Raw genomic sequence first — 27,286 nt, 5'->3', positions numbered from 1 at the left:
ATACGTACCGTTAAGGCCTCATACCATTAGGACCTCATACATACCGTTAAGGCCTCATACGTACCATTGAAGCCGTCCATATCCAGGTCTTCCAGTGTGGCTATAGAACTGCCGAAGCGTGAGTAGATCTCTGTCCCACTCAGTGTGACGGGGGTGTGGAAGGAGAACCCTCCCTTCCCCAGGAACACAGACACCTGGCCCACCTCCCGCAGCTTCCCATCACTGCCACGCTCCATGAACAGAGGGGCCCCCACAAACAGATCCACTAGCCTGAGGAGAGACACCATTAGGGTTTATACTACAGATCCACCAGCCTGAGGAGAGACACCATTAGGGTTTATACTACAGATCCACCAGCCTGAGGAGAGACACCATTAGGGTTTATACTACAGATCCACCAGCCTGAGGAGAGACACCATTAGGGTTTATACTACAGATCCACCAGCCTGAGGAGAGACACCATTAGGGTTTATACTACAGATCCACCAGCCTGAGGAGAGACACCATTAGGGTTTATACTACAGATCCACCAGCCTGAGGAGAGACACCATTAGGGTTTATACTACAGATCCACCAGCCTGAGGAGAGACACCATTAGGGTTTATACTACAGATCCACCAGCCTGAGGAGAGACACCATTAGGGTTTATACTACAGATCCACCAGCCTGAGGAGAGACACCATTAGGGTTTATACTACAGAAGACAAACATACAATAGTGGAAAGACGTGGACTACTAATTAATGGTAAAAAGACGTGGACTACTAATTAATGGTAAAAAGACGTGGACTACTAATTCATGGTAAAAAGACGTGGACTACTAATTCATGGTAAAAAGACGTGGACTACTAATTCATGGTAAAAAGACGTGGACTACTAATTCATGGTAAAAAGACGTGGACTACTAATTCATGGTAAAAAGACGTGGACTACTAATTCATGGTAAAAAGACGTGGACTACTAATTAATGGTAAAAAGACGTGGACTACTAATTAATGGTAAAAAGACGTGGACTACTAATTCATGGTAAAAAGACGTGGACTACTAATTCATGGTAAAAAGACGTGGACTACTAATTAATGGTAAAAAGACGTGGACTACTAATTCATGGTATTTTGTAGCACTAAAAATAACACAGCGATACAGTTGAAGTCGGAAGTTTACATACAGTTTTTCACAATTCCTGACATTTAATCCTAGTAAAAACTCCCTGTCTTAGGTCAGTAAGGATCACCACTTTATTTTAAGAATGTGAAATGTCAGAATAATAGTAGAGAGAATGATTTATTTCAGGTTTTATTTCTTTCATCACATTCCCAGTGGGTCAGAAGTTTACATACACTCAATTAGTATTTGGTAGCATTGCCTTTATAACTTGGGTCAAACGTTTTGGGTAGTCTTCCACAAGCTTCCCACAATAAGTTGGGTGAATTTTGGCTCATTCCACCTGACAGAGCTGGTGTAACTGAGTCAGGTTTGTAGGCCTCCTTGCTCGCACACGCTTTTTCAGTTCTGCCCACACATTTTCTATAGGATTGAGGTCAGGGCTTTGTGATGGCCACTCCAATACCTTGACTTTGTTGTCCTTAAGCCATTTTGCCACAACTTTGGAAGTATGCTTGGGGTCATTGTCCATTTGGAAGACCCATTTGCGACCAAGCTTTAACTTCCTGACTGATGTCTTGAGATATTGCTTCAATATATCCACATAATTTTCCTTCCTCATGATGCCATCTATTTTGTGAAGTGCACCAGTCCCTCCTGCAGCAAAGCACCCCCACAGCATGATGCTGCCATCCCCGTGCTTCAAGGTTGGGATGGTGTTCTTCGGCTTGCAAGCATCCCCTTTTTCCTCCAAACATAACAATGGTCATTATGGCCAAACAGTTCTATTTTTGTTTCATCAGACTAGAGGACATTTCTCCAAAAAGTACGATCTTTGTCCCCATGTGCAGTTGCAAACCGTAGACTGGCTTTTTAATGGCGGTTTTGGAGCCGTGGCTTCTTCCTTGCTGAGCGGCCTTTCAGGTTATGTCGATATAGGACTCGTTTTACTGTGGATATAGATACTTTTGTACCTGTTTCCTCCAGCATCTTCACAAGGTCCTTTGCTGTTGTTCTGGGATTGATTTGCACTTTTCGCACCAAAGTACGTTCATCTCTAGGAGACAGAACGCTTCTCCTTCCTGAGCGGTATGACGGCTGCATAGTCCCATGGTGTTTATACTTGCGTACTATTGTTTGTACAGATGAACGTGGTACCTTCAGGCGTTTGGAAATTGCTCCCAAGGATGAACCAGACTTGTGGAGGTCTACCATTTCTTTTCTGAGGTCTTGGCTGATTTCTTTTGATTTTCCCATGATGTCAAGCAAAGAGGCACTGAGTTTGAAGGTAGGCCTTGAAATACATCCACAGGTACACCTCCAATTGACTCAAATTATGTCAATTAGCCTATCAGAAGCTTCTAAAGCCATTACATTATTTTCTGGAATTTTCCAAGCTGTTTAAATGCACAGTCAACTTAGTGTATGTAAATTTCTGACCCACTGGAATTGTGATACAGTGAATTATAAGTGAAATAATCTGTCTGTAAACAATTGTTGGAAAAATTACTTGTGTCATGCACAAAGTAGATGTCCTAACCGATTTGCCAAACTATAGTTTGTTAACAAGAAATATGTGGAGTGGTTGAAAAACCAGTTTTAATGACTCCAACTTCAGTGTATGTAAACTTCCGACTCCAACTGTATGTACTTTAGAAGGCTCAGGCAGAGATGGACATTTCTCTGAGATAAAAGGTACCTTAGAAGTGCCCTAATGAATACAACCCTGATAGACTGTAAAGGTGGTCATTGCCTATTGAGATAGCTCCCACGTCCCAAAGGGCACCCCATTCCCCTAAATAGTAAACTACGTTTGACCAGGGCCTTCCATAGGGCTAAATAGGGGAGTGGGTTCCATTGGGGATGCATCTAGAGTCGAGGGATATGGCAGTCAGTTATTTAAGCAATAAGGCACGCGAGGCAGCGCTGTTTCATGAATACAGTCACAGGTAAATGGTGTTGCTCGGCCCGATGTGTTAGTGGAGGCCCAGTCAACCCATTTACCCGTGACTGTATTCATGATACAGGGGGCGGCAGGTAGCTTAGTGGTTAAGAGCGTTGTGCCAGGGACCGAAAGGTCGCTGGTTCTAATCCCCGAGCCGCCTAGGTGAAAAATCTGTCGATGTGCCCTTGAGCAAGGCACTTAACCCTAATTTCTCATGTAAGTCGCTCTGGATAAGAGCGTCTGCTAAAATGACTAAAATGTACTAAAAATACAGCACTGCCTCGCGTGCCTTATAGCTTTGATAAAACTGTCCATATTTTCATTAAAACGTTATTTTGGTCAATTCATACAATTTAATTATTCCACAAGAAGATATAGTCCGGACAAAAATGTGGTTGTTAGTTATTTTGGTCATGCTGGTTGCTACAGACACGACCCAGCCGTTAAATCTTTTTGCATAGTTGCTATGCAAAAAGGACTTGTCCGTTCTAAACAAAATAAAATGGTTGCTATGCAGGCTGGATAACGCTCGCCACTTGCAAGCTAGCTAGCCAACTTCAGCTAACTCCGTCACGTCAAACATTAAACCTGGAACGACATGTACACTAGCTGCATTTGAGTTTGTTAGTGATTTTTTTCTTTTCTTCTATTGGCTTTTACTTGGATATGTACACGACAATGACGTTGATGTGGGATTTCGACTGGCTCAGAAAAAGTTATCCTCTCTTCTGGGCACCTTTCACTCTCTATGGTACAGAGATCAACATTTAAAAGTGAAACATTGTTTCCGAGGTTGGACAGGCAGACAGCGAGGATTATGTTAACAACCCCCCCCCCGTACCAAACAAAATGCTAGACTGGAAGCAAGGGGAAATAATATATTGGGATAAATACAAGAGATGATTCAGACATGGCGGCGCAGTGATCATTTTCAGATGGAACTGTTAGCAGGCTGTGACGGACAATACAGCACGGCTTGGAGCTGCTTGTCCAATCAGCATTCAACATCATCACTTACCCGTCGTTATTGAGGTCGGTGGCTGCCACAGAATGGCCGAAGTAGGCAGCCATCTGAGGAAAAACAGGCAGAGAGAAATGCAATGAGTCCTTGGATCTTCCAGAGGTCATGTCGCCCTACTCACTAGTCCTCCATTAGAGATCTAAATGTGGATGACTACAGCCCCATACAGGGACAGACTCCTCCTAGTTTACATCATGTATAGAACAGTGAGTCTTCAATGAGTGCATCTAAAAACAGAACTGGCTACAAAGTAGCACAGAGAGTAGCTATATCTGAGATCTGCTTATTCTTCACTGTCTGTGTGTGTGTGTGTGTGTGTGTGTGTGTGTGTGTGTGTGTGTGTGTGTGTGTGTGTGTGTGTCTGTGCCTCTGTGTCTCTGTGTGTCTGTGTGTGTGTGGGTAGAACAGATTCCAGGAGGAACCCTCAAAACAAAAGCATATCAATTATGTCAGCATTTCTATCGTCAGCACACACACACACACACACACACACACACGCATGTAACACGCACACTGGTTCATGGTTTACAGGGAGATCAGAGGAGAAGAGTCTGGAGATGTATAGGCTGTTCACGTTTGTGTGTGTGTGTGTGTGTGTGTGTGTGTGTGTGTGTGTGTGTGTGTGTGTGTGTGTGTGTGTGTGTGTGTGTGTGTGTGTGTGTGTGTGAGAGGATGGGGGACGTGGTCCTGAATAGACTCAACACTGTGACTTAGAGGTCTTCACGGATCTACCTGTACTCGAGAGGGTTCGGATCCAGAATTCTAAATAATGTTACGGGTCTGGGTCCTATCTGATATGATTGTCATGGGTCTCGGGTATGTGTACAGATCCGAACGCGACAGCTGCCGTAGAGAGAGAGAGAGAGAGACGTTTCATCATTGATGCTGCTGCTCTTCCTTTACACCAGAGTGGAGCGTGGCGCGTGCAACATGTTGTTGGCCAATCATAAGTCATCAAAGCGGCAATACGCTACAGTCATAGAGCCTCGCTCCGTGTGTGGCAAAAGTTAGGAGATATATGATCAATGGAGGATGGAATTAAAATGACGGAATTAAAAAGTTAAAGGAGAAGGACAGGCTACAACGACCAAGAGCCAACAGGTAGGCTGCTACTTTATATTCTGAATGGAGTTGATGTTTGTAACTGTAGGATGAGAAAGCACATGCACTGCAGCCTCAATTAGCCTAGCTAGTTAATGTTAGCTGAGCTTCTCCTGTTTTGATGCAGTCAAGACAAGTACTATGTAATCATATTGGATGATAAATCACCTAGCTATGGCAGCTATTAGTCTACTATAGCGCGAGTCGGCTTGGTTGGTTGCTGTCTCTCGTCTCTCCCTCCCTGCACAGCCCCTCCCTCGCCTGCTAGAGCGGAACCTCTCTCCTTCAACTCGCGCTTTATCAGCTCTGGTTAATAAATTAGCGTACAAAAATGACTTTTCTGCTGTGTAAAAAGTGCCAGCTGTAGGTCAGTCATTTGTAAAGGTCAACATGACAGTCCATGGTCAGATTACTCTCTGATCTGTTTCTCTCAAGGATTGTTCTCTGTAAAATCCCAGGCATCCGTCCTAATGCTAAAAACATCCCAAAAACACACTATTGGGAATAGTGGGAAGATGTTTTCTTGTTTTTGCTATGGCATTGAACCGGAGTGTCAAAGAGAACAGAAATATTAAACACAAAATCCCTTCTGTTGAACCGACATGCTGTAGCCAGTGAGAGATCTCAGCGGTGTAGATCTCCACATCTTGAGGTTAACATGCTGTAGCCAGTGAGAGATCTCAGCGGTGTAGATCTCCACATCTTGAGGTTAACATGCTGTAGCCAGTGAGAGATCTCAGCGGTGTAGATCACCACATCTTGAGGTTAACATGCTGTAGCCAGTGAGAGATCTCAGCGGTGTAGATCACCACATCTTGAGGTTAACATGCTGTAGCCAGTGAGAGATCTCAGCGGTGTAGATCACCACATCTTGAGGTTAACATGCTGTAGCCAGTGAGAGATTTCAGCGGTGTAGATCTCCACATCTTGAGGTTAACATGCTGTAGCCAGTGAGAGATCTCAGCGGTGTAGATCTCCACATCTTGAGGTTAACATGCTGTAGCCAGTGAGAGATCTCAGCGGTGTAGATCTCCACATCTTGAGGTTAACATGCTGTAGCCAGTGAGAGATCTCAGCGGTGTAGATCACCACATCTTGAGGTTAACATGCTGTAGCCAGTGAGAGATCTCAGCGGTGTAGATCACCACATCTTGAGGTTAACATGCTGTAGCCAGTGAGAGATCTCAGCGGTGTAGATCACCACATCTTGAGGTTAACATGCTGTAGCCAGTGAGAGATTTCAGCGGTGTAGATCTCCACATCTTGAGGTTAACATGCTGTAGCCAGTGAGAGATCTCAGCGGTGTAGATCTCCACATCTTGAGGTTAACATGCTGTAGCCAGTGAGAGATCTCAGCGGTGTAGATCTCCACATCTTGAGGTTAACATGCTGTAGCCAGTGAGAGATCTCAGCGGTGTAGATCTCCACATCTTGAGGTTAACATGCTGTAGCCAGTGAGAGATCTCAGCGGTGTAGATCTCCACATCTTGAGGTTAACATGCTGTAGCCAGTGAGAGATCTCAGCGGTGTAGATCTCCACATCTTGAGGTTAACATGCTGTAGCCAGTGAGAGATCTCAGCGGTGTAGATCTCCACATCTTGAGGTTAACATGCTGTAGCCAGTGAGAGATCTCAGCGGTGTAGATCTCCACATCTTGAGGTTAACATGCTGTAGCCAGTGAGAGATCTCAGCGGTGTAGATCTCCACATCTTGAGGTTAACATGCTGTAGCCAGTGAGAGAGCTCAGCGGTGTAGATCTCCACATCTTGAGGTTAACATGCTGTAGCCAGTGAGAGATCTCAGCGGTGTAGGTCTCCACATCTTGAGGTTAACATGCTGTAGCCAGTGAGAGATCTCAGCGGTGTAGATCTCCACATCTTGAGGTTAACATGCTGTAGCCAGTGAGAGATCTCAGCGGTGTAGATCTCCACATCTTGAGGTTAACATGCTGTAGCAAGTGTCCTCCTATTCTCTCTCTTCCCCTCTTTCTACTCTCCCTCCTCTGCTTTGACATCTTTCTGCTTCCAGTGCTGTGAATGTCTTCCAGTGCTGTGAATGTCTTCCAGTGCTGTGAATGTCTTCCAGTGCTGTAAATGGCTTCCAGATGTGAACTCAGGCTCAATAACAAATACCAGGATGACACTGTTGACCACAGAGGGACATGAAGCAGTGGTCCACTGTGGGCGGGATACGACAAGGCATCTCTTCAGGTCTCTCTCCAGACTCGTACAGCGGCTGTGAGAAGAGACCAGCATCCCTTATGACGTGCGTGGCTAATATGGCGGAACCTGGTTGGACAGAGCGTTGTGCCCTGCAGGGGAATGTAGAGAAATGTTTGACACTTTGACACAGAGTAAAACCACTGCCATAGCTTACCTGCGTTCCTGTGAAGTTCAGCATTGACTCCATGTTCCTCCCATTGAAGATGTTCACCTGCATGGCAAGACTCCATTAAACTGACTGAGTTAGATTTTCTACCAAGATTTACACTCTCCATCATAGTAATAGTTAGCCCAGTCATCCAGTCCTTGTGTGCTTTAGCCAAGATAGTGACACATACAACATAGTACAGGATTAATGAAGGTCAAAATAGTTATACAGTGCTTGTATCTATAAGCTCATAATACTTACATAGCCCAGAGCTTTGTCTCCCCTGGGTACCCCAGTAATGTAATCTGTACAACAGAACAGAAATAACAGCAATCACTTACAGTGTTAGAATGAGATCACCATTGAACTGTTCTATATAGAATGTTAGAATGAGACCACCATTAAGCTGTTCTATATAGAATGTTAGAATGAGATCACCATTAAGCTGTTCTATATAGAATGTTAGAATGAGACCACCATTAAGCTGTTTTATATAGAATGTTAGAATGAGATCACCATTGAACTGTTCTATATAGAATGTTAGAATGAAACCACCATTAAGCTGTTCTATATAGAATGTTAGAATGAGACCACCATTAAGCTGTTCTATATATAAAATGTAAGAATGAGATCACAATTGAACTGTTCTAAACTCAGCAAAAAAAGAAACGCCCCTTTTTCAGGACCCTGTCTTTCAAAGATAATTCGTAAAAATCCAAATAACTTCACAGATCTTCATTGTAAAGGGTTTAAACACTGTTTCCCATGCTTGTTCAATTAACCATAAACAATTAATGAACATGCACCTGTGGAACGGTCGTTAAGACACTAACAGCTTACAGACGGTAGGCAATTAAGGTCACAGTTATGAAAACTTAGGACACTAAAGAACCCTTTCTACTGACTCTGAAAAACACCAAAAGAAAGATGCCCAGGGTCCCTGCTCATCTGCGTGAATGTGCCTTAGGCAGGCTGCAAGGAGGCATAAGGTCTGCAGATGTGGCCAGGGCAATTAATTGCAATGCCCGTACTGTGAGATGCCTAAGACAGCGCTACAGGGAGACAGGACAGACAGCTGATTGTCCTCGCAGTGGCAGACCACAGGATCGGTACATCCGAACATTACACCTGCGGGACAGGTACAGGATGGCAACAACAACTGCCCGAGTTACACCAGGAACGCACAATCCCTCCATCAGTGCTCAGACTGTCCGCAATAGGCTGAGAGAGGCTGGACTGAGGGCTTGTAGGCCTGTTGTAAGGCAGGTCCTCACCAGACATCACCGGCAACAACGTCGCCTATGGGCACAAACCCACCGTCGCTGGACCAGACAGGACTGGCAAAAAGTGCTCTTCACTGACGAGTCGCGGTTTTGTCTCACCAGGGGTGATGGTCGGATTCGCGTTCATCGTAACTGAGCGTTACACCGAGGCCTGTACTCTGGAGCGGGATCGATTTGGAGGTGGAGGGTCCGTCATGGTCTGGGGCGGTGTGTAACAGCATCATTGGACTGAGCTTGTTGTCATTGCAGGCAATCTCAACGCTGTGCGTTACAGGGAAGACATCCTCCTCCCTCATGTGGTACCCTTCCTGCAGGCTCATCCTGACATGACCCTCCAGCATGACAATGCCACCAGCCATACTGCTCGTTCTGTGCGTGATTTCCTGCAAGACATGAATGTCAGTGTTCTGCCATGGCCAGCAAAGAGTCCGGATCTCAATCCCATTGAGCACGTCTGGGACCTGTTGGATCAGAGGGTGAGGGCTAGGGCCATTCCCGCCAGAAATGTCCGGGAACTTGCAGGTGCCTTGGTGGAAGAGTGAGGTAACATCTCACAGCAAGAACTGGCAAATCTGGTGCAGTCCATGAGGAGGAGATGCACTGCAGTACTTAATGCAGCTGGTGGCCACACCAGATACTGACTGTTACTTTTGATTTGGACCCCCCCTTTGTTCAGGGACACATTATTCCATTTCTGATAGTCACATGTCTTTGGAAATTGTTCAGTTTATGTCTCAGTTGTTGAATCTTGTTATGTTCATACAAATATTTACACGTTAGGTTTGCTGAAAATAAACGCAGTTGACAGTGAGAGGACATTTCAGCATTTTTGCTCAATGTATACAGAATGTTAAAATGAGATCTAGATTGAACTGTTCTATACAGAATGTTAGAATGAGATCACGATTGAGCTGTTCTATATAGAATGTTAGAATGAGATCACGATTGAGCTGTTCTATACAGAATGTTAGAATGAGATCACGATTGAGCTGTTCTATACAGAATGTTAGAATGAGATCACGATTGAGCTGTTCTATATAGAATGTTATTACGATTTAACTGTTCTATCCAGCTCATTTTCAGACGTCGCTATGGGCACAGAAAAACTACGGAAGTGATGGATTCGACTTCCGCTTTACTTCCCTACTGCAGCGCGGGTGGCAAACTTGCCAGAGTCCATTTATAGAGTATAAAAGTCAAGTAAACAAGTAGAAGTGTAATGTTATGTATTTTGTTCAAGGTTGCTAACGTGAGCTACGCCTGTTGTGATAATAACGTGTTGTGTCAGAGTTCAGGGCCATCCACCAAGCCTATAACGATAACTATAATGATCAACTATAGGCTACATAACTATGAAACGTTTGTTGGCATCCACACTAGAGGAAAGTTGATCGTTTACATTATACATTATAGTCATTTAGCAGACGCTCTTATCCAGAGCGACTTACAGTTAGTGAGTGCATAATTTTTTTTTTCTCATACTGGTCCCCCGTGGGAATTGAACCCACAACCCGCCATGCTCTACCAACTGAGCTACACCTCAATCAACTGATCAATGCATCCTATTGCACGCTGCCTTTTAAGATGGTAACACATGTCCCGTGTGGCTCAGTTGGTAGAGCATGGCACTTGCAACGCCAGGGTTGTGGGTTCAATTCCCACGGGGGACTATAGCCTGCTGTGGAGAGGCTTGTCTGGCCTATAGCCTGTTGTGGAGAGGCTTGCCTGGCCTAAAAAAATGTAACTGTAAATCGCTCTGGATAAGAGCGTCTGCTAAATGACTAAAAATGTAAATGTAAACTGTTCTTGGGCACTCAAATTATTATACCTGGGCTAAGTGGCGATTTTAACTATTGTTGGGGCAAACTCAATCAACAAAGCTCAATATGCATTGAAACCAGTACACTACACTGGCTTCACATTGAATGCACTAATAACCAATCCCAGAAATGAGTTTTGAGCCACACACCACAAACATTATAACATTTGGGTTATGATCAGTTACTGGCTACTTACCATATCTTTAACTCTAATTGCATGGAAGACCACGGTAGCTGAAACATAGTTTTATAGAGTGAACTAGCTAGCTATTAAATCGGACTGCAATATTGCAACGCGCGTGCGTCTGCCTGTATCAAAAGGGGCAGCGTTCAAAATATGCAACGTTTATAATGCTATTCCCTCGTTTCATCAGTTACAGTTCCATCAAAGATATTTATAACTAACCCTTCTTCTACATGTGGTTCCATGGGTATTACAGTCATCAAACATCAACAATAAGACTTGTAGCCTACAGGATATTATAGCTAGCCTACCTCTAAAACAGATGTTAGCCACTGCTCCATGGTCCACCACCAACCACTCGACTTGAATCTTCTTTTCCAGCTTGCTTTATTTTTAATGGATGGACATATTTTAAAGTTTATAGGTGGGCTAATGACCACCGAGACGTTGTTCTCTCTCTACATTTCCTTCATAATGCTAAGTTTGACAAATATATGCTAGGAGATCTAGCTAAGCTACCTAGCTTGAATACGTGGTAACTGTGCGTGGTAAAAAAAAAAAAAAGTAGCCAGCTATGAAGTTGACACATCAGTCCAATCAAAGTTACTAGGCATAAGACGTTGATTTACCCGTGGCCAATGACAATGAGCCTTCTTGGGCAGGCACTTCTTCTACTGTAAATCAATAGAGCACGGAATAGGGGCTTTTGCTGGCTAGCTCTCTCAGCAAGGTGCTGCGGTGACGCAGTGTACCCGTGAGCGACAGCACCATGAGCCACTCACGTGCGTCCAGAGAAGATCAATGACGCCTTCGCTCTGTGCTTTCTCTGTTTGCCCCTCCACCACAGAAAGCACCCAGGGAGGCTGAAACAGCTGCATTTAGGAACGGACTTACTCAATTAAAAATTTACCAAAGCAACAATGCAATGGGAAAGATGCTTTATTAGACCAATCATTTTTTAAATAAAATAGTTTGTTAACTGATATGATATATTGTTGTGACATCAAATAACAGAATTGCCCCACGTGACGCGTCGCCACTGCCTGGGCTGCAACACAGTGCAATGTGACGCGTCGCCACTGCCTGGGCTGCAACACAGTGCAATGTGACGCGTCGCCACTGCCTGGGCTGCAACACAGTGCAATGTGACGCATCGCCACTGCCTGGGCTGCAACACAGTGCAATGTGACGCGTCGCCACTGCCTGGGCTGCAACACAGTGCAATGAAGAATGTATTATTGTTATCGAGCGAGTACAAAATATTTTGTCCATAAGCTGTAAACTGCAGTGGATGTGGGCTAATTTGAATAACCGCTCAAAACGTCCGGGTTTTGTTTCACGCAGAAATAACTGCAGAGGCCTACAGTCTAGGCCTGATTACGCAACCATTTGGATCAGTTTGGGTCTATTCTACACAGTTCAGAAGGTCCAGAAAGGTACATTAGACAGCAGGACACTCATAGGCTGGATGTTGTCAGGATGTAGCCTATCGGTGTTAAGATAGGCCTACAATAGGAAGATATGGGATTCTCTTTTTCCAACTCCCCGCCCGTTCTTAATGCTGTAGCCCATTTTACAGTTAGCAAAGCAAGAGCATCTCTCCACCAATAGGCTATTAGTAGGCCAAAGAAAATCAGTCAAAAAGCTTTTGTAATCTGTCTTTTCCCGGGACTCCATGAGAGATTTTAAGAGGCATGCATATAGCCGTGGCAGTGGAGGTCAGGTGCATAATTGCACGACAGAACTATGAAGACAGACATGTAGCCTATAGCTTAAGTTTGAAGCATATGCATATTAGCCCATAATTCATAAAGCTCAATGTTAGGCATAATAATGCAGTCAGAATATATCCAGTCAATTTACACAGGGAAAGAAAAATAAAAAAAAGTTGATCAGATAACGAAATCAAAACAGCAGGTAGCTACACTGTGAGTTCTCCCGAGGCTGCCGTGAGTGGGCTCCGTCCTAGTCCCCGGGTACACAGCTCGAGACGCTAGCCTATTGTCTCAGGGTTTTTTTTTTTTTTAAAGGACAAGAAATGTATCCACAATGTAATGAACAATGTTATTATTGTTTTCAAGTGAAAACTCTAGGTCTAGGTTGTAAACTGCAGTGAATAGCATACGGTCATTTGAATAACCGCTCAAAAGCCTGGTGTTTTGAATGCATATTCATGTTGAAATAAAACACCTTTGGGATGAATTGGAACGCTGACTGCGAGCCAGGCCTAAATCGGCCAACATCAGTGCCTGACCTCATTAATGCTCTCCTGGCTGAATGGAAGCAAGTCCCCGCAGCAAAGTTCCAACATCTAGTGGAAAGCCTTCCCAGAAGAGTGGAGGCTGTTATAGCAGCAAAGGGGGGGGACCAACTCCATATTAATGCCCATGATTTTGGAATGAGATGTTCAACGAGCAGGTCTACCTACTTTTGGTGTTTTTTTTATCAGCTGCTTTGTTTGTGATACTATTGGTTTTGACCCACAGATTTTCAGACGGACTGGCAGGTCAACTCTTTTTGGCTTGGCTAGCAAGCTAGCTAGCTGGCTAATTGGTTCTGTTCGATTGATGCAGCTGGACACGGTACCAGCTTTTTTTGATTCACCTGGCTGGTGGTTCCTGATCTTTTGAAAACACCAACTGAAGAGTCATCTGACGCCTGAGAGGAATGGGAGACGCAGTAGAGGAATGCAGTGTTGAGGCAGAGGGCTCGTAGCGAGGACGACTGGCTGCTACTCTGAACTGTGTGTGGTGAGCTCTCTGATGCACAGAGCTGCGAAGGCATCATGGATGCCATACATTGTGAAGGAGAAGTCCAGTAGTAACACGTCTCAGGCTGGTTCCCTCGTCACCAGAATCCATCTTCATCAACCATCTCCCTGACCAACCTTCCTCTGAACAAGCCATGAACTGTCCCTCTCCATCTTTGGAGGATGCATGCACTCAAAGACTTGGCCTCTATTTGTTGACCTAGCCAACTATAGCTAGGCTACTCATGATGACGTATTTGGTTGACCTAGCCAACTATTGCTAGGCTACTCATGATGACGTATTGGTTGACCTAGCCAACTATTGCTAGGCTACTCATGATGACGTATTGCTTGTTTTGTTTTTTTCTTTTGAAGCGCTTTGAAAATGTTATGAAAAGCGCTATAGAAATGTAATAAATAATAATTATTATTAATAATTGTATTAATATTAAAATTAAAACAGAAGAAGGAATGATGGAAGAGATATCTGTGGATGGGACCATAGCGATAGGACAATAAGGGATGGGACCATAGTGACAGGACAATAAGGGATGGGACCATAGCGACAGGACAATAAGGGATGGGACCATAGCGACAGGACAATAAGGGATGGGACCATAGTGACAGGACAATAAGGGATGGGACCATAGCGACAGGACAATAAGGGATGGGACCATAGTGACAGGACAATAAGGGATGGGACCATAGCGACAGGACAATAAGGGATGGGACCATAGCGACAGGACAATAAGGGATGGGACCATAGTGACAGGACAATAAGGGATGGGACCATAGCGAGAGGACAATAAGGGATGAGACCATAGCGACAGGAGAATAAGGGATGGGACCATAGCGACAGGACAATAAGGGATGGGACCATAGTGACAGGACAATAAGGGATGGGACCATAGCGACAATAAGGGATGGGACCATAGTGACAGGACAATAAGGGATGGGACCAATAAGGGATGGGACCATAGTGACAGGACAATAAGGGAAGGAACCATAGCGACAGGACAATAAGGGATGGGACCATAGTGACAGGACAATAAGGGATGGGACCATAGCGACAGGACAATAAGGGATGGGACCATAGTGACAGGACAATAAGGGATGGGACCATAGCGACAGGACAGTAAGGGATGGGACCATAGCGACAGGACAATAAGGGATGGGACCAATAAGGGATGGGACCATAGTGACAGGACAATAAGGGAAGGGACCATAGTGACAGGACAATAAGGGATGGGACCATAGCGACAGGACAATAAGGGATGGGACCATAGTGACGGGACAATAAGGGATGGGACCATAGTGACGGGACAATAAGGGATGGGACCATAGCGAGAGGACAATAAGGGATGGGACCATAGTGACAGGACAATAAGGGATGGGACCATAGTGACGGGACAATAAGGGATGGGACCATAGTGACGGGACAATAAGGGATGGGACCATAGTGACAGGACAATAAGGGATGGGACCATAGCGAGAGGACAATAAGGGATGGGACCATAGTGACGGGACAATAAGGGATGGGACCATAGTGACGGGACAATAAGGGATGGGACCATAGTGACAGGACAATAAGGGATGGGACCATAGCGAGAGGACAATAAGGGATGGGACCATAGCGAGAGGACAATAAGGGATGGGACCATAGCGACAGGACAATAAGGGATGGGACCATAGCGACAGGACAATAAGGGATGGGACCATAGCGACAGGACAATAAGGGATGGGACCATAGCAACAGGACAATAAGGGATGGGACCATAGCGACAGGACAATAAGGGATGGGACCATAGCGACAGGACAATAAGGGATGGGACCATAGCGACAGGACAATAAGGGATGGGACCATAGCGACAGGACAATAAGGGATGGGACCATAGCGACAGGACAATAAGGGATGGGACCATAGCGACAGGACAATAAGGGATGGGACCATAGCGACAGGACAATAAGGGATGGGACCATAGCGACAGGACAATAAGGGATGGGACCATAGTGACAGGACAATAAGGGATGGGACCATAGTGACAGGACAATAAGGGATGGGACCATAGTGACAGGACAATAAGGGATGGGACCATAGTGACAGGACAATAAGGGATGGGACCATAGCGACAGGACAATAAGGGATGGGACCATAGCGACAGGACAATAAGGGATGGGACCATAGCGACAGGACAATAAGGGATGGGACCATAGTGACAGGACAATAAGGGATGGGACCATAGTGACAGGACAATAAGGGATGGGACCATAGTGACAGGACAATAAGGGATGGGACCATAGCGACAGGACAATAAGGGATGGGACCATAGTGACAGGACAATAAGGGATGGGACCATAGCGACAGGACAATAAGGGATGGGACCATAGCGACAGGACAATAAGGGATGGGACCATAGCGACAGGACAATAAGGGATGGGACCATAGTGACAGGACAATAAGGGATGGGACCAATAAGGGCTAGTCATACCATCCTCCCCATCCTCATTGAAGTCTCCGACGGTCACAGAGTATCCTGGAAGTAAAGAACAAACATTTTAATGAGTTTAACAAACTAAAAGATGAGATGCCAGCAGAGTTAAGTTCCTTTAGTTGTCAATCGAATGAGAGGAGCTTGTTTCCCCCCAGCAGCCGAATCGAACGCTCTGCACCTTATTGATAACAACCTATAGCCTGAAAACATGGTTCAAACTGTAATGTTGTTATCATGGATGGTCATCCTGTATAGCCTGAAAACATGGTTCAAACTGTAATGTTGATATCATGGATGGTCATCCTGTATAGCCTGAAAACATGGTTCAAACTGTAATGTTGTTATCATGGATGGTCATCCTGTATAGCCTGAAAACATGGTTCAAACTGTAATGTTGTTATCATGGATGGTCATCCTGTATAGCCTGAAAACATGGTTCAAACTGTAATGTTGTTATCATGGATGGTCATCCTGTATAGCCTGAAAACATGGTTCAAACTGTAATGTTGTTATCATGGATGGTCATCCTGTATAGCCTGAAAACATGGTTCAAACTGTAATGTTGATATCATGGATGGTCATCCTGTATAGCCTCAAAACATGGTTCAAACTGTAATGTTGTTATCATGGATGGTCATCCTGTATAGCCTGAAAACATGGTTCAAACTGTAATGTTGTTATCATGGATGGTCATCCTGTATAGCCTGAAAACATGGTTCAAACTGTAATGTTGTTATCATGGATGGTCATCCTGTATAGCCTGAAAATATGGTTCAAACTGTAATGTTGTTATCATGGATGGTCATCCTGTATAGCCTGAAAACATGGTTCAAACTGTAATGTTGTTATCATGGATGGTCATCCTGTATAGCCTGAAAACATGGTTCAAACTGTAATGTTGATATCATGGATGGTCATCCTGTATAGCCTCAAAACATGGTTCAAACTGTAATGTTGTTATCATGGATGGTCATCCTGTATAGCCTGAAAACATGGTTCAAACTGTAATGTTGTTATCATGGATGGTCATCCTGTATAGCCTGAAAACATGGTTCAAACTGTAATGTTGTTATCATGGATGGTCATCCTGTATAGCCTGAAAACATGGTTCAAACTGTAATGTTGATATCATGGATGGTCATCCTGTATAGCCTCAAAACATGGTTCAAACTGTAATGTTGTTATCATGGATGGTCATCCTGTATAGCCTGAAAACATGGTTCAAACTGTAATGTTGTTATCATGGATGGTCATCCTGTATAGCCTGAAAACATGGTTCAAACTGTAATGTTGTTATCATGGATGGTCATCCTGTATAGCCTGAAAACATGGTTCAAACTGTAATGTTGTTATCATGGATGGTCATCCTGTATAGCCTGAAAACATGGTTCAAACTGTAATGTTGTTATCATGGATGGTCATCCTGTATAGCCTGAAAACATGGTTCAAACTGTAATGTTGTTATCATGGATGGTCATCCTGTATAGCCTGAAAACATGGTTCAAACTGTAATGTTGATATCATGGATGGTCATCCTGTATAGCCTGAAAACATGGTTCAAACTGTAATGTTGTTATCACGGATGGTCATCCTGTATAGCCTGAAAACATGGTTCAAACTGTAATGTTGTTATCATGGATGGTCATCCTGTATAGCCTGAAAACATGGTTCAAACTGTAATGTTGATATCATGGATGGTCAGTCCATGCGTCCATAGATCTGTCTATACATTTGAGAGCGGTTACATTTCTCCAGCCCCCATCCCTCAGCTTTTGACGTAAAGTGGCAGGGAGTACACTTTGTTATTGTTTTAACTGCAGACTGCCCCTTTAAAACACCACTTCAGAACATGTGAACAAACACATTAAACCAGACAATGGATGGTTCCCAAACAGCACTCTACTCTCTATATTGTTACACTACTTCTGACCAGAGCAGTGCACTATATAGGGAATAGGGTGCCATTTGGGACTCAAACAATAGGACTTACCTAAATAGCTGTCATCGTACTGAGCACTGGCAGACTTGGTGGTCAGCTGGTTACTGTAAGGAGTGTAGTAGTGGTTGTTGAACTTGGTGATGATCTCAGAGATGTCGTCACTGATCAGCTGTCCTGTGGTAATAACATAGAGCGGAACATTGTTGTTACATATAGAAACATATGTTATCATAATAATAATAATAATAATAATAATAATAATAATAAGCCATTTAGCAGACGCTTTTATCCAAAGCGACTTACAGTCACGCATGCATACATTTGTTTTGTGTATGGGTGGTCCCGGGGATCGAACCCACTACCTTGGCGTTACAAGCGCCGTGCTCTACCAGCTGAGCTACAGAGGACCACAATAGCATATTGACTGCCTCATTCATATCAACCTTCCTAATAAAACAAGGCCATGAGTGGGAGGGTGAGGGTTAGGGAGCAGTTGTTTAGGGAGGGGTGGGAGGTTGAATGAACATTCCAGGAAGTCTAATAGCGCTCCTGTTTATATTGTTCACAAAAAGTCATCAAGGTTCACAGTATGTAAGAATCTAATATACAGTACATCCGTGGTAGAAACAATGTCTGTGTAGTTCTATGTATAAGAGTCTGCAATAATCATTCTATTGCTGTCCTCCTAAAAGCCCCAGTCTGTGGTAACCATACAGCAGCTAAAGCCCCAGTCTGTGGTAACCATACAGCAGCTAAAGCCCCAGTCTGTGGTAACCGTCCAGCAGCTAAAGCCCCAGTCTGTGGTAACCATACAGCAGCTAAAGCCCCAGTCTGTGGTAACCATACAGCAGCTAAAGCCCCAGTCTGTGGTAACCATACAGCAGCTAAAGCCCCAGTCTGTGGTAACCGTACAGCAGCTAAAGCCCCAGTCTGTGGTAACCATACAGCAGCTAAAGCCCCAGTCTGTGGTAACCATACAGCAGCTAAAGCCCCAGTCTGTGGTAACCATACAGCAGCTAAAGCCCCAGTCTGTGGTAACCATACAGCAGCTAAAGCCCCAGTCTGTGGTAACCATACAGCAGCTAAAGCCCCAGTCTGTGGTAACCGTACAGCAGCTAAAGCCCCAGTCTGTGGTAACCATACAGCAGCTAAAGCCCCAGTCTGTGGTAACCATACAGCAGCTAAAGCCCCAGTCTGTGGTAACCATACAGCAGCTAAAGCCCCAGTCTGTGGTAACCATACAGCAGCTAAAGCCCCAGTCTGTGGTAACCATACAGCAGCTAAAGCCCCAGTCTGTGGTAACCATACAGCAGCTAAAGCCCCAGTCTGTGGTAACCATACAGCAGCTAAAGCCCCAGTCTGTGGTAACCATACAGCAGCTAAAGCCCCAGTCTGTGGTAACCATACAGCAGCTAAAGCCCCAGTCTGTGGTAACCGTCCAGCAGCTAAAGCCCCAGTCTGTGGTAACCATACAGCAGCTAAAGCCCCAGTCTGTGGTAACCGTACAGCAGCTAAAGCCCCAGTCTGTGGTAACCGTACAGCAGCTAAAGCCCCAGTCTGTGGTAACCATACAGCAGCTAAAGCCCCAGTCTGTGGTAACCATACAGCAGCTAAAGCCCCAGTCTGTGGTAACCATACAGCAGCTAAAGCCCCAGTCTGTGGTAACCATACAGCAGCTAAAGCCCCAGTCTGTGGTAACCATACAGCAGCTAAAGCCCCAGTCTGTGGTAACCGTACAGCAGCTAAAGCCCCAGTCTATGGTAACCATACAGCAGCTAGTATATATTGTGCACAGACAAGACCAGGCTGGCACAGAATCCATACAAATGTTGACAGCCCAGCACCTATACAAATGTTGACAGCCCAGAACCCATACAAATGTTGACAGCCCAGCACCTATACAAATGTTGACAGCACAGCACCTATACAAATGTTGACAGCACAGCACCTATACAAATGTTGACAGCACAGCACCCATACAAATGTTGACAGCACAGAACCCATACAAAGGTTGACAGCACAGCACCCATACAAAGGTTGACAGCACAGCACCCATACAAATGTTCCCCCTCCCTATTCAACTCACACAGTGCCTCCCCAGCACAGCGATCCCCCCTCCCTATTCAACTCACACAGTGCCCACCCAGCACAGCGGCCCCCCCTCCCTATTCAACTCACACAGTGCCTCCCCAGCACAGCGGCCCCCCCTCCCTATTCAACTCACACAGTGCCCACCCAGCACAGCGGCCCCCCCTCCCTATTCAACTCACACAGTGCCTCCCCAGCACAGCGGTCCCCCCCTCCCTATTCAACTCACACAGTGCCTCCCCAGCACAGCGGCCCCCCCTCCCTATTCAACTCACACAGTGCCTCCCCAGCACAGCGGCCCCCCCTCCCTATTCAACTCACACAGTGCCTCCCCAGCACAGCGGCCCCCCCTCCCTATTCAACTCACACAGTGCCTCCCCAGCACAGCGGCAGCCAACGAGCCGTCCCGTTAAAAACATCTTTGTCCGTTTTAAAAAGGGCTGCATTGGCTCATTCGTCTAGCAGCACACCCAAAGGAAACACGATGAACTAATAACACCCTATAGTCAGCAGAAAACAAACTGCTCTTCACTGAAACGGATGTTAGCCTGGGGAAAACATGGATTGGCCTGGTTTACTCAATAACACTGTAAGGGGTTGGGGCCAGCCCTGGGTTCAAATACTATTTGAAATTGAAGATAAATTATCTGGACTTGATTAAGCTTGCCTGGCACAATTGAACCAATAGAATAGTCCCAAAATTGCAAATACCACCCATCTGGCACCCCAGGCAGTCTGAAGCAAAAATGCTCAAAGTATTTGAAAGAGTCCAAATAGTAATGGAACCCAGGTCTGCTCTGTCGGGGAGGGTTGGTGTTGGTGCACCCAGGTCTGCTCTGTCGGGGAGGGTTGGTGTTGGTGCACCCAGGTCTGCTCTGTCGGGGAGGGTTGGTGCAGTGAAACAAGGGAGCATTGTAGAGCTCTGCTGTGACTATGGAGAAGCCCCATCTCATGGGTAATCACCCAGCAAACCCACCGCAACAGCGACTGAGATGGCACCCTGCCACCACATCAGATACAGTGCATTCGGAAAAGTATTCAGACCCCTTTACTTTTTCCACATTTTGTTACGTTGTTACAGCCTTATTCTGAAATGGATTCAATTCACTTTTTTTCCCCCTCCATCAATCTATACACAATACCCCATAAAGACAAAGCAAAAACAGGTTTTTAGAAATGTTTGCAAATGTATTAAAAATAAAAAACAGAAATACCTATTCAGACCATTTGCTATTAGACTCGAAATTGAGCTCAGGTGCATCCTGTTTCCATTGATCATCCTTGAGATGTTTCTACAACTTGATTGGAGTCCACCTGTGGTAAATTCAATTGATTTGGAAAGGCACACACCTGTCTAAATAAAAGGTCCCACAGTTGACAGTGCATGTCAGAGCAAAAACCAAGCCACGAGGTCGAAGGAATTGTCCGTTGAGCTCCAAGACAGGATTGTGTCGAGGCACAGATCTGGGGAAGGGTACCAAAACATTTCTGCAGCATTGAAGGTCCCCAAGAACACAGTGGCCTCCATCATTCTTAAATGGAAGTAGTTTGGAACCACCAAGACTCTTCCTAGAGCTGGCCGCCCGGCCAAACTGAGCAATCGGGGTAGAAGGGCCTTGGTCAGGGAGGAGACCAAGAACCCGATGGTCACAGATCTCTAGAGTTCCTCTGTGGAGATGGGAGAACCTTCCAGAAGGACAACTATCTCTGCAGCACTCCACCAATCAGGCTTTTATGGTAGAGTGGCCAGACGGAAGCCTATTCCTCAGTAAAAGGCACATGACAGCCCGCTTGGAGTTTGTCAAAAGTTTGCCTAAAAGACTCTCAGACCATGAGAAACAAGATTCTCTGAACATTCAGAACATTACTGCATTGACAACAGCTATAGATAGGCAATCAGAGCATTCCCACAAATACACTCAATCAATGCATGCCTCATCTCAGGGGAGAGCCAAACAGAGCACAATGTGTCTGTCTGATAATACCCAGGAATAGTAGACCTGCTCAGTAAATATATAGAATGAGTTACACATCACTTACCTTGCCAATAGAAACTACCAGGGCCTCCAACAACCACCCTGTTATTCTGTTGGTGGAAAGAAAGAAAGAAAGAAAGAAAGAAAGATCTGTTATTCGTTCTCTGGAAAAGAATGAAGGGCGTGGAATGTTGCAATATTTTCTAGAGAACTCATCGAGCGCCGAGTTGATTATCCCTTTTGTACCATGGCTATAATTTAACACATTTACAGCTAGAAATGTGTTCATTTGCTGGTAGAAATGTGTTCAACATCCACTGAAGTAGCTAGCGAGTTTACTAGATAGCGACAGTAGTTGCCATGGTAGCCAAACAAACAGACTTGCTAGTTTAGCTAACCAAACCATCAGTCCTAGCTTGCTATTATGAAAATCGAATTCAACCATGCCAATAATGTTACCAATTCGACTTTTGCTTTCAAAAGCAGCTCAAACATAGAACATGTAAGAACTATAGCCAATGAATTCTACCCCTGCAAATATACCGTGCGTTATAGGGAAATAATACACGCTTTAGAATGCCCTTGAAGCCAATCAGAAATGAGTATTCAACAATGCCATGGTATAATACTTCATAATAATGTTTTTATTGATCTACTGTTGTATGGAACACTGCATAGTAAAGTACACACCTTGACAAAATCAATACTGAATCCAGCTTGACAGAAGCCTTGTCCCTCTGGAGAGTTAGCATCTGTTCAGAGTAACACAAACACAAATACGGAACGATTTAATAATCTCTCAAATGGTAGACCAGGTGGAGTTATCTCCATTCTACTGTTATTTATATAACAGCAGAGTAAAAAAAAAGATATAGGGCCAGTTTCCTGGACCCAAATAAGGCCTAATCCTGGACTAAAATGTAATAGAGATTCTCAGGCTAGTTTCAAGTCACTTACTAGATCGACAGGGAGAGTACTCCACCACGTCTCCTCCCTTCTTCAGGAAACACGTTCCGACAGGCTCTCGCTCTGAGAAGCTGTACGTGCTCCACTGGTAGAGAGGTGCACAGGCCTGAGAGAGACACACAACACCTCATGAGTACAGTCAACTACAGCAAGACATCGCAGAGACAGATACCCCATTTCTTAAAACCTGGAATCCAGACTAAAGTTCTAGGACTGGGATATGGGTAATCTCTCGCGACAGACTATTTGCTAGCTAGCGCACTCAAGATTTGGTTCCGATAAGGGCATGTTCACCGTTTGACCAATACCGTTCTGAGATAAGCACATGACACTCACCAGGATGTGTTCACCGTTTGACCGTACCGTGGCTCCAAACCACTGGTTGGACTTGAACTCCATCTGGACCCCCTCCATATTCTTCCGATCATCTGTGAGGGAGAAATTCATTGTGGTTTTAATGAAGAAACACCATCTCTTTAGGGGGTTTCCCACCCTTTTAAAGAACTCTACTCCTCCAACTGTGTCATTTTCAATAGGGAACACGTTTTAAAACATTTTGCAACCGGTGATGAAAACAAGCAGTCCAGGTCAGCCTAATGAACACACCCCAGAATATCCACAGACAAATGGACTGGTAGATGTTTGGTATTTGTGATCATTGATCAACGAAGGCAGCAGCAGCAGCGATGAGCTTTCATCCTCCTCCTAATCAGAGCCTGGAGATTTTTTATTTATTTTATTTTTTATTTCACCTTTATTTAACCAGGTAAGCCAGTTGAGAACAAGTTCTCATTTACAACTGCGACCTGGCCAAGATAAAGCAAAGCAGTGCGATAAAAACAACAACACAGAGTTACATATGGGGTAAAAAAAACATAAGGTCATAAAATACAACAGAAAATATATATACAGTGTGTGCAAATGTAGCAAGTTATGGAGGTAAGGCAATAAATAGGCTATAGTGCAAAATAATTACAATTAGTATTAACACTGGAATGCTAGATGTGCAAGAGATTATGTGCAAATAGAGATACTGGGGTGCAAAAGAGCAAAATAAATAACAATATAGGGATGAGGTAGTTGGGTGGGCTAATTTCAGATGGGCTGTGTACATGTGCAGTGATCGGTAAGGTGCTCTGACAACTGATGCTTAAAGTTAGTGAGGGAGATAAGAGTCTCCAGCTTCAGAGATTTTTGCAATTCGTTCCAGTCATTGGCAGCAGAGAACTGGAAGGAATGGCGGCCAAAGGAGGTGTTGGCTTTGGGAATGACCAGTGAGATATACCTGCTGGAGCGCAGACTACGGGTGGGTGTTGCTATGGTGACCAATGAGCTAAGATAAGGCGGGGATTTGCCTAGCAGTGATTTATAGATGGCCTGGAGCCATTGGGTTTGACGACGAACATGTAGTGAGGACCAGCCAACAAGAGCGTACAGGTCACAGTGGTGGGTAGTGTATGGGGCTTTGGAGACAAAACGGATGGCACTGTGATAGACTACATCCAATTTGCTGAGTAGAGTGTTGGAGGCTATTTTGTAAATGACATCGCCGAAGTCAAGGTTCGGTAGGATAGTCAGTTTTACGAGGGCATGTTTGGCAGCATGAGTGAAGGAGGCTTTGTTGCGAAATAGGAAGCCGATTCTAGATTTAACTTTGGATTGGAGATTCTTAATGTGAGTCTGGAAGGAGAGTTTACAGTCTAACCAGACACCTAGGTATTTGTAGTTGTCCACATACTCTAGGTCAGACCCGTCGAGAGTGGTGATTCTAGTCGGGTGGGCGGGTGCCAGCAGCGTTCGATTGAAGAGCATGCATTTAGTTTTACTAGTGTTTGAGAGCAGTTGGAGGCTACTGAAGGAGTGTTGTATGGCATTGAAGCTCGTTTGGAGGTTTGTTAACAGTGTCCAATGAAGATTAAACTATAGTTTTTCCTAGAGGAAATGACTCACAGCCGACATCCTTTAACACACCCTGTCTAGCAAATACAGATCTAGTTCTGACACACACACGTGTTAGTTACTCAAATGAGGACAGCTGAACCTATAAATGATCCGTACTGTAGGCTCCTTTAAGCTCCAGACCTAGTATCAGACTGCTCTGTGGTTAGGGTTAACAATGGTCTCCTTCCACATCTGCCGTCTCGCCACGTGTAAGCCAAGTGAGACTGTGGTTAACATGTCTAATAACACACAGCGTTAATATGGGGAGTGTCGTGTTGATGTGGAAATTATACATCTTCGTAACAAACCTGAAATCATCAGATATGACAAAAGCATTGCAAAACGACTGTTGAAATATCCTGTTAACTGCAATGTAACTTTACGTAGCAGGCGTAGGAAGACACCTGAGTGGAGTCCCCACTTCCAATTTTCAGGGGAAACCGAAGTTAGGTTGAAAACACTCAATCCCGAAACATCCGCTTTCCTCCAAGTCCGCGGAGAGCGGCTGCAACGTTGCTGGTATCAAAATACCACCTGTGCGTGATCAGGCAGAGTTGAAGTGGCTTATTGCCTAGTGCCTACAGGGTTAATAAAATGGGAGGGTTACCTCAGACTCGGCGCTGAAACACCATGTTGCTGAAGATATAAAAAGACAAAAAGGAAAGATTCACCCATTTTTAATGTTCTGTTGTTTTTGTGCATCTCTGAGCGATGTTCTATCGATTCCCCGGGGTCATTTCGTGTTTTCATGTGTATCTGAGCTATTGCCGTTCAAGCAGGCCGACATTCGGCCGGTATGACGTAGCATTGCTATAAAGCCGCTCTCACTATACACTGGAGGTTCACAGGAATAACACTTCTAGATCGCATAAAACGTCTTTCATACATGTCAGGTTTCAATACTGGCTGATGTCATAACGCGGGAGGTTTGTAGGGCTATCTTCTGTATACCACCCCTACCTTGTCACAACACAACTGATTGGCTCAAACCATTAAGGAAAGAAATTCCACAAAGTAACTTTTAATAAGGCACACCTGTTAATTGAAATGCATTCCAGGTGACTACCTCATGAAACTGGTTGAGAGAATACCAAGAGTGTGCAAAGCGGTCATCAAGGCAAAGGGTTGCTATTTGAAGAATATAAAATATATTTTGATATTGTTTAACACTATGATTACTACATGATTCTATATGTGTTATTTCATAGTTTTGATGTCTTCACTATTATCCTACAATGTAAAAAATAGTAAAAAAAATAAAGAAAAACCCTTGAATGAGTAGGTGTGTCCAAACTTTTGACTAGTAGTGTATGTGGGAGGATACTTACTACCCTTCAGCGGAAACATACCATCGGGCCTACCACAGAGCTCTGTTCCTGTCGAACGCTGACTAGAGCAAAACTCATAGGAACAACAGCTAGCTCCTCCATGTTTCTAACATCCCAGCTCCTGCCTAGCGCGGACCCTGACCAGAGCACCAGTTGTAGGGGTAACATCATTTTACATTTACATTTTAGTCATTTAGCAGACGCTCTTATCCAGAGCGACTTACAGTTAGTGAATACATATCTTTTTTTATATTTTTTATACTGGCCCCCCATGGGAATCGAACCCACAACTGAGCTACATCCCTGCCGGCCATTCCCTCCCCTACCCTGGACGACGCTGGGACAATTGTGCGCCGCCCATGAGTCTCCCGGTCGCGGCCGGCTGCGACAGAGCCTGGATTCGAACCAGGATCTCTAGTGGCACAGCTAGCACTGCGATGCAGTGCCTTAGACCACTGCGCCACTCAGGAGCTCATCCCAGCTGTCCCCTCCTCTAGCCTGGAGACTAGAGCCTTGGCTGCACCTGGTCAAATATTACACCCACGGCTCCTCTATAATTATAGTTATTCTAATCTAGAGACTGTCTGGACAGCTGTAAACATATCTGTCAGTTTAGCACGTCCGACCCTGAGGAAGACTACGGACAGCTGTAAACATATCTGTCAGTTTAGCACGTCTAACCCTGAGAAAGACTCGGTGCCGAAACGTTGGTTTTCCAATAAATCAATGGGAGCAATTAGTGTGCTCTAATTTTGACGTCGTTTTTTTTTTTTTTTTAAGGTTTGCCTGTTCACCAGGAGTAGACTGACAGAGCTGGAAAACAAGATCTCATCTGACTATGACAGACCAGGGAAGAACAGTGAACATGGTTTTGCATTGTGTGTGTGTGTGTGTGTGTGTGTGTGTGTGTGTGTGTGTGTGTGTGTGTGTTAGTTAGTTTGTGCTGGGACAAACCCAGATCACATGGTTAGCAAGATAG

The 27,286-nt window shown here is 44.8% G+C and overlaps 1 protein-coding gene across 1 annotated transcript in view; it reads right to left on the bottom strand.

The window, feature by feature from the left end:
• The window catches only part of LOC311143675 (integrin alpha-V-like), a 75,766-nt gene that overhangs the window by 45,479 nt on the left and 3,001 nt on the right, over window positions 1–27,286 (bottom strand). The window contains exons 3-12 of the mRNA XM_084179548.1: window positions 23,375–23,466; window positions 23,030–23,144; window positions 22,763–22,824; window positions 22,137–22,182; window positions 18,060–18,182; window positions 16,067–16,111; window positions 7,803–7,846; window positions 7,548–7,604; window positions 4,067–4,119; window positions 65–270 (exon numbers count right to left, since the gene is read on the bottom strand). Of these exons, the coding sequence (XP_084035674.1) occupies window positions 65–270; window positions 4,067–4,119; window positions 7,548–7,604; window positions 7,803–7,846; window positions 16,067–16,111; window positions 18,060–18,182; window positions 22,137–22,182; window positions 22,763–22,824; window positions 23,030–23,144; window positions 23,375–23,466 (843 nt within the window). The remainder of the gene's footprint in view (window positions 1–64; window positions 271–4,066; window positions 4,120–7,547; window positions 7,605–7,802; window positions 7,847–16,066; window positions 16,112–18,059; window positions 18,183–22,136; window positions 22,183–22,762; window positions 22,825–23,029; window positions 23,145–23,374; window positions 23,467–27,286) is intronic.

This window comes from Coregonus lavaretus, assembly GCF_964263955.1.
Source record: "Coregonus lavaretus genome assembly, chromosome: 16".
In the NCBI taxonomy this organism is placed as follows: Eukaryota; Metazoa; Chordata; class Actinopteri; order Salmoniformes; family Salmonidae; genus Coregonus; species Coregonus lavaretus.
Note: the sequence above shows the minus strand (reverse complement) of the source record. Positions and strands in the feature narration are given on the sequence as shown.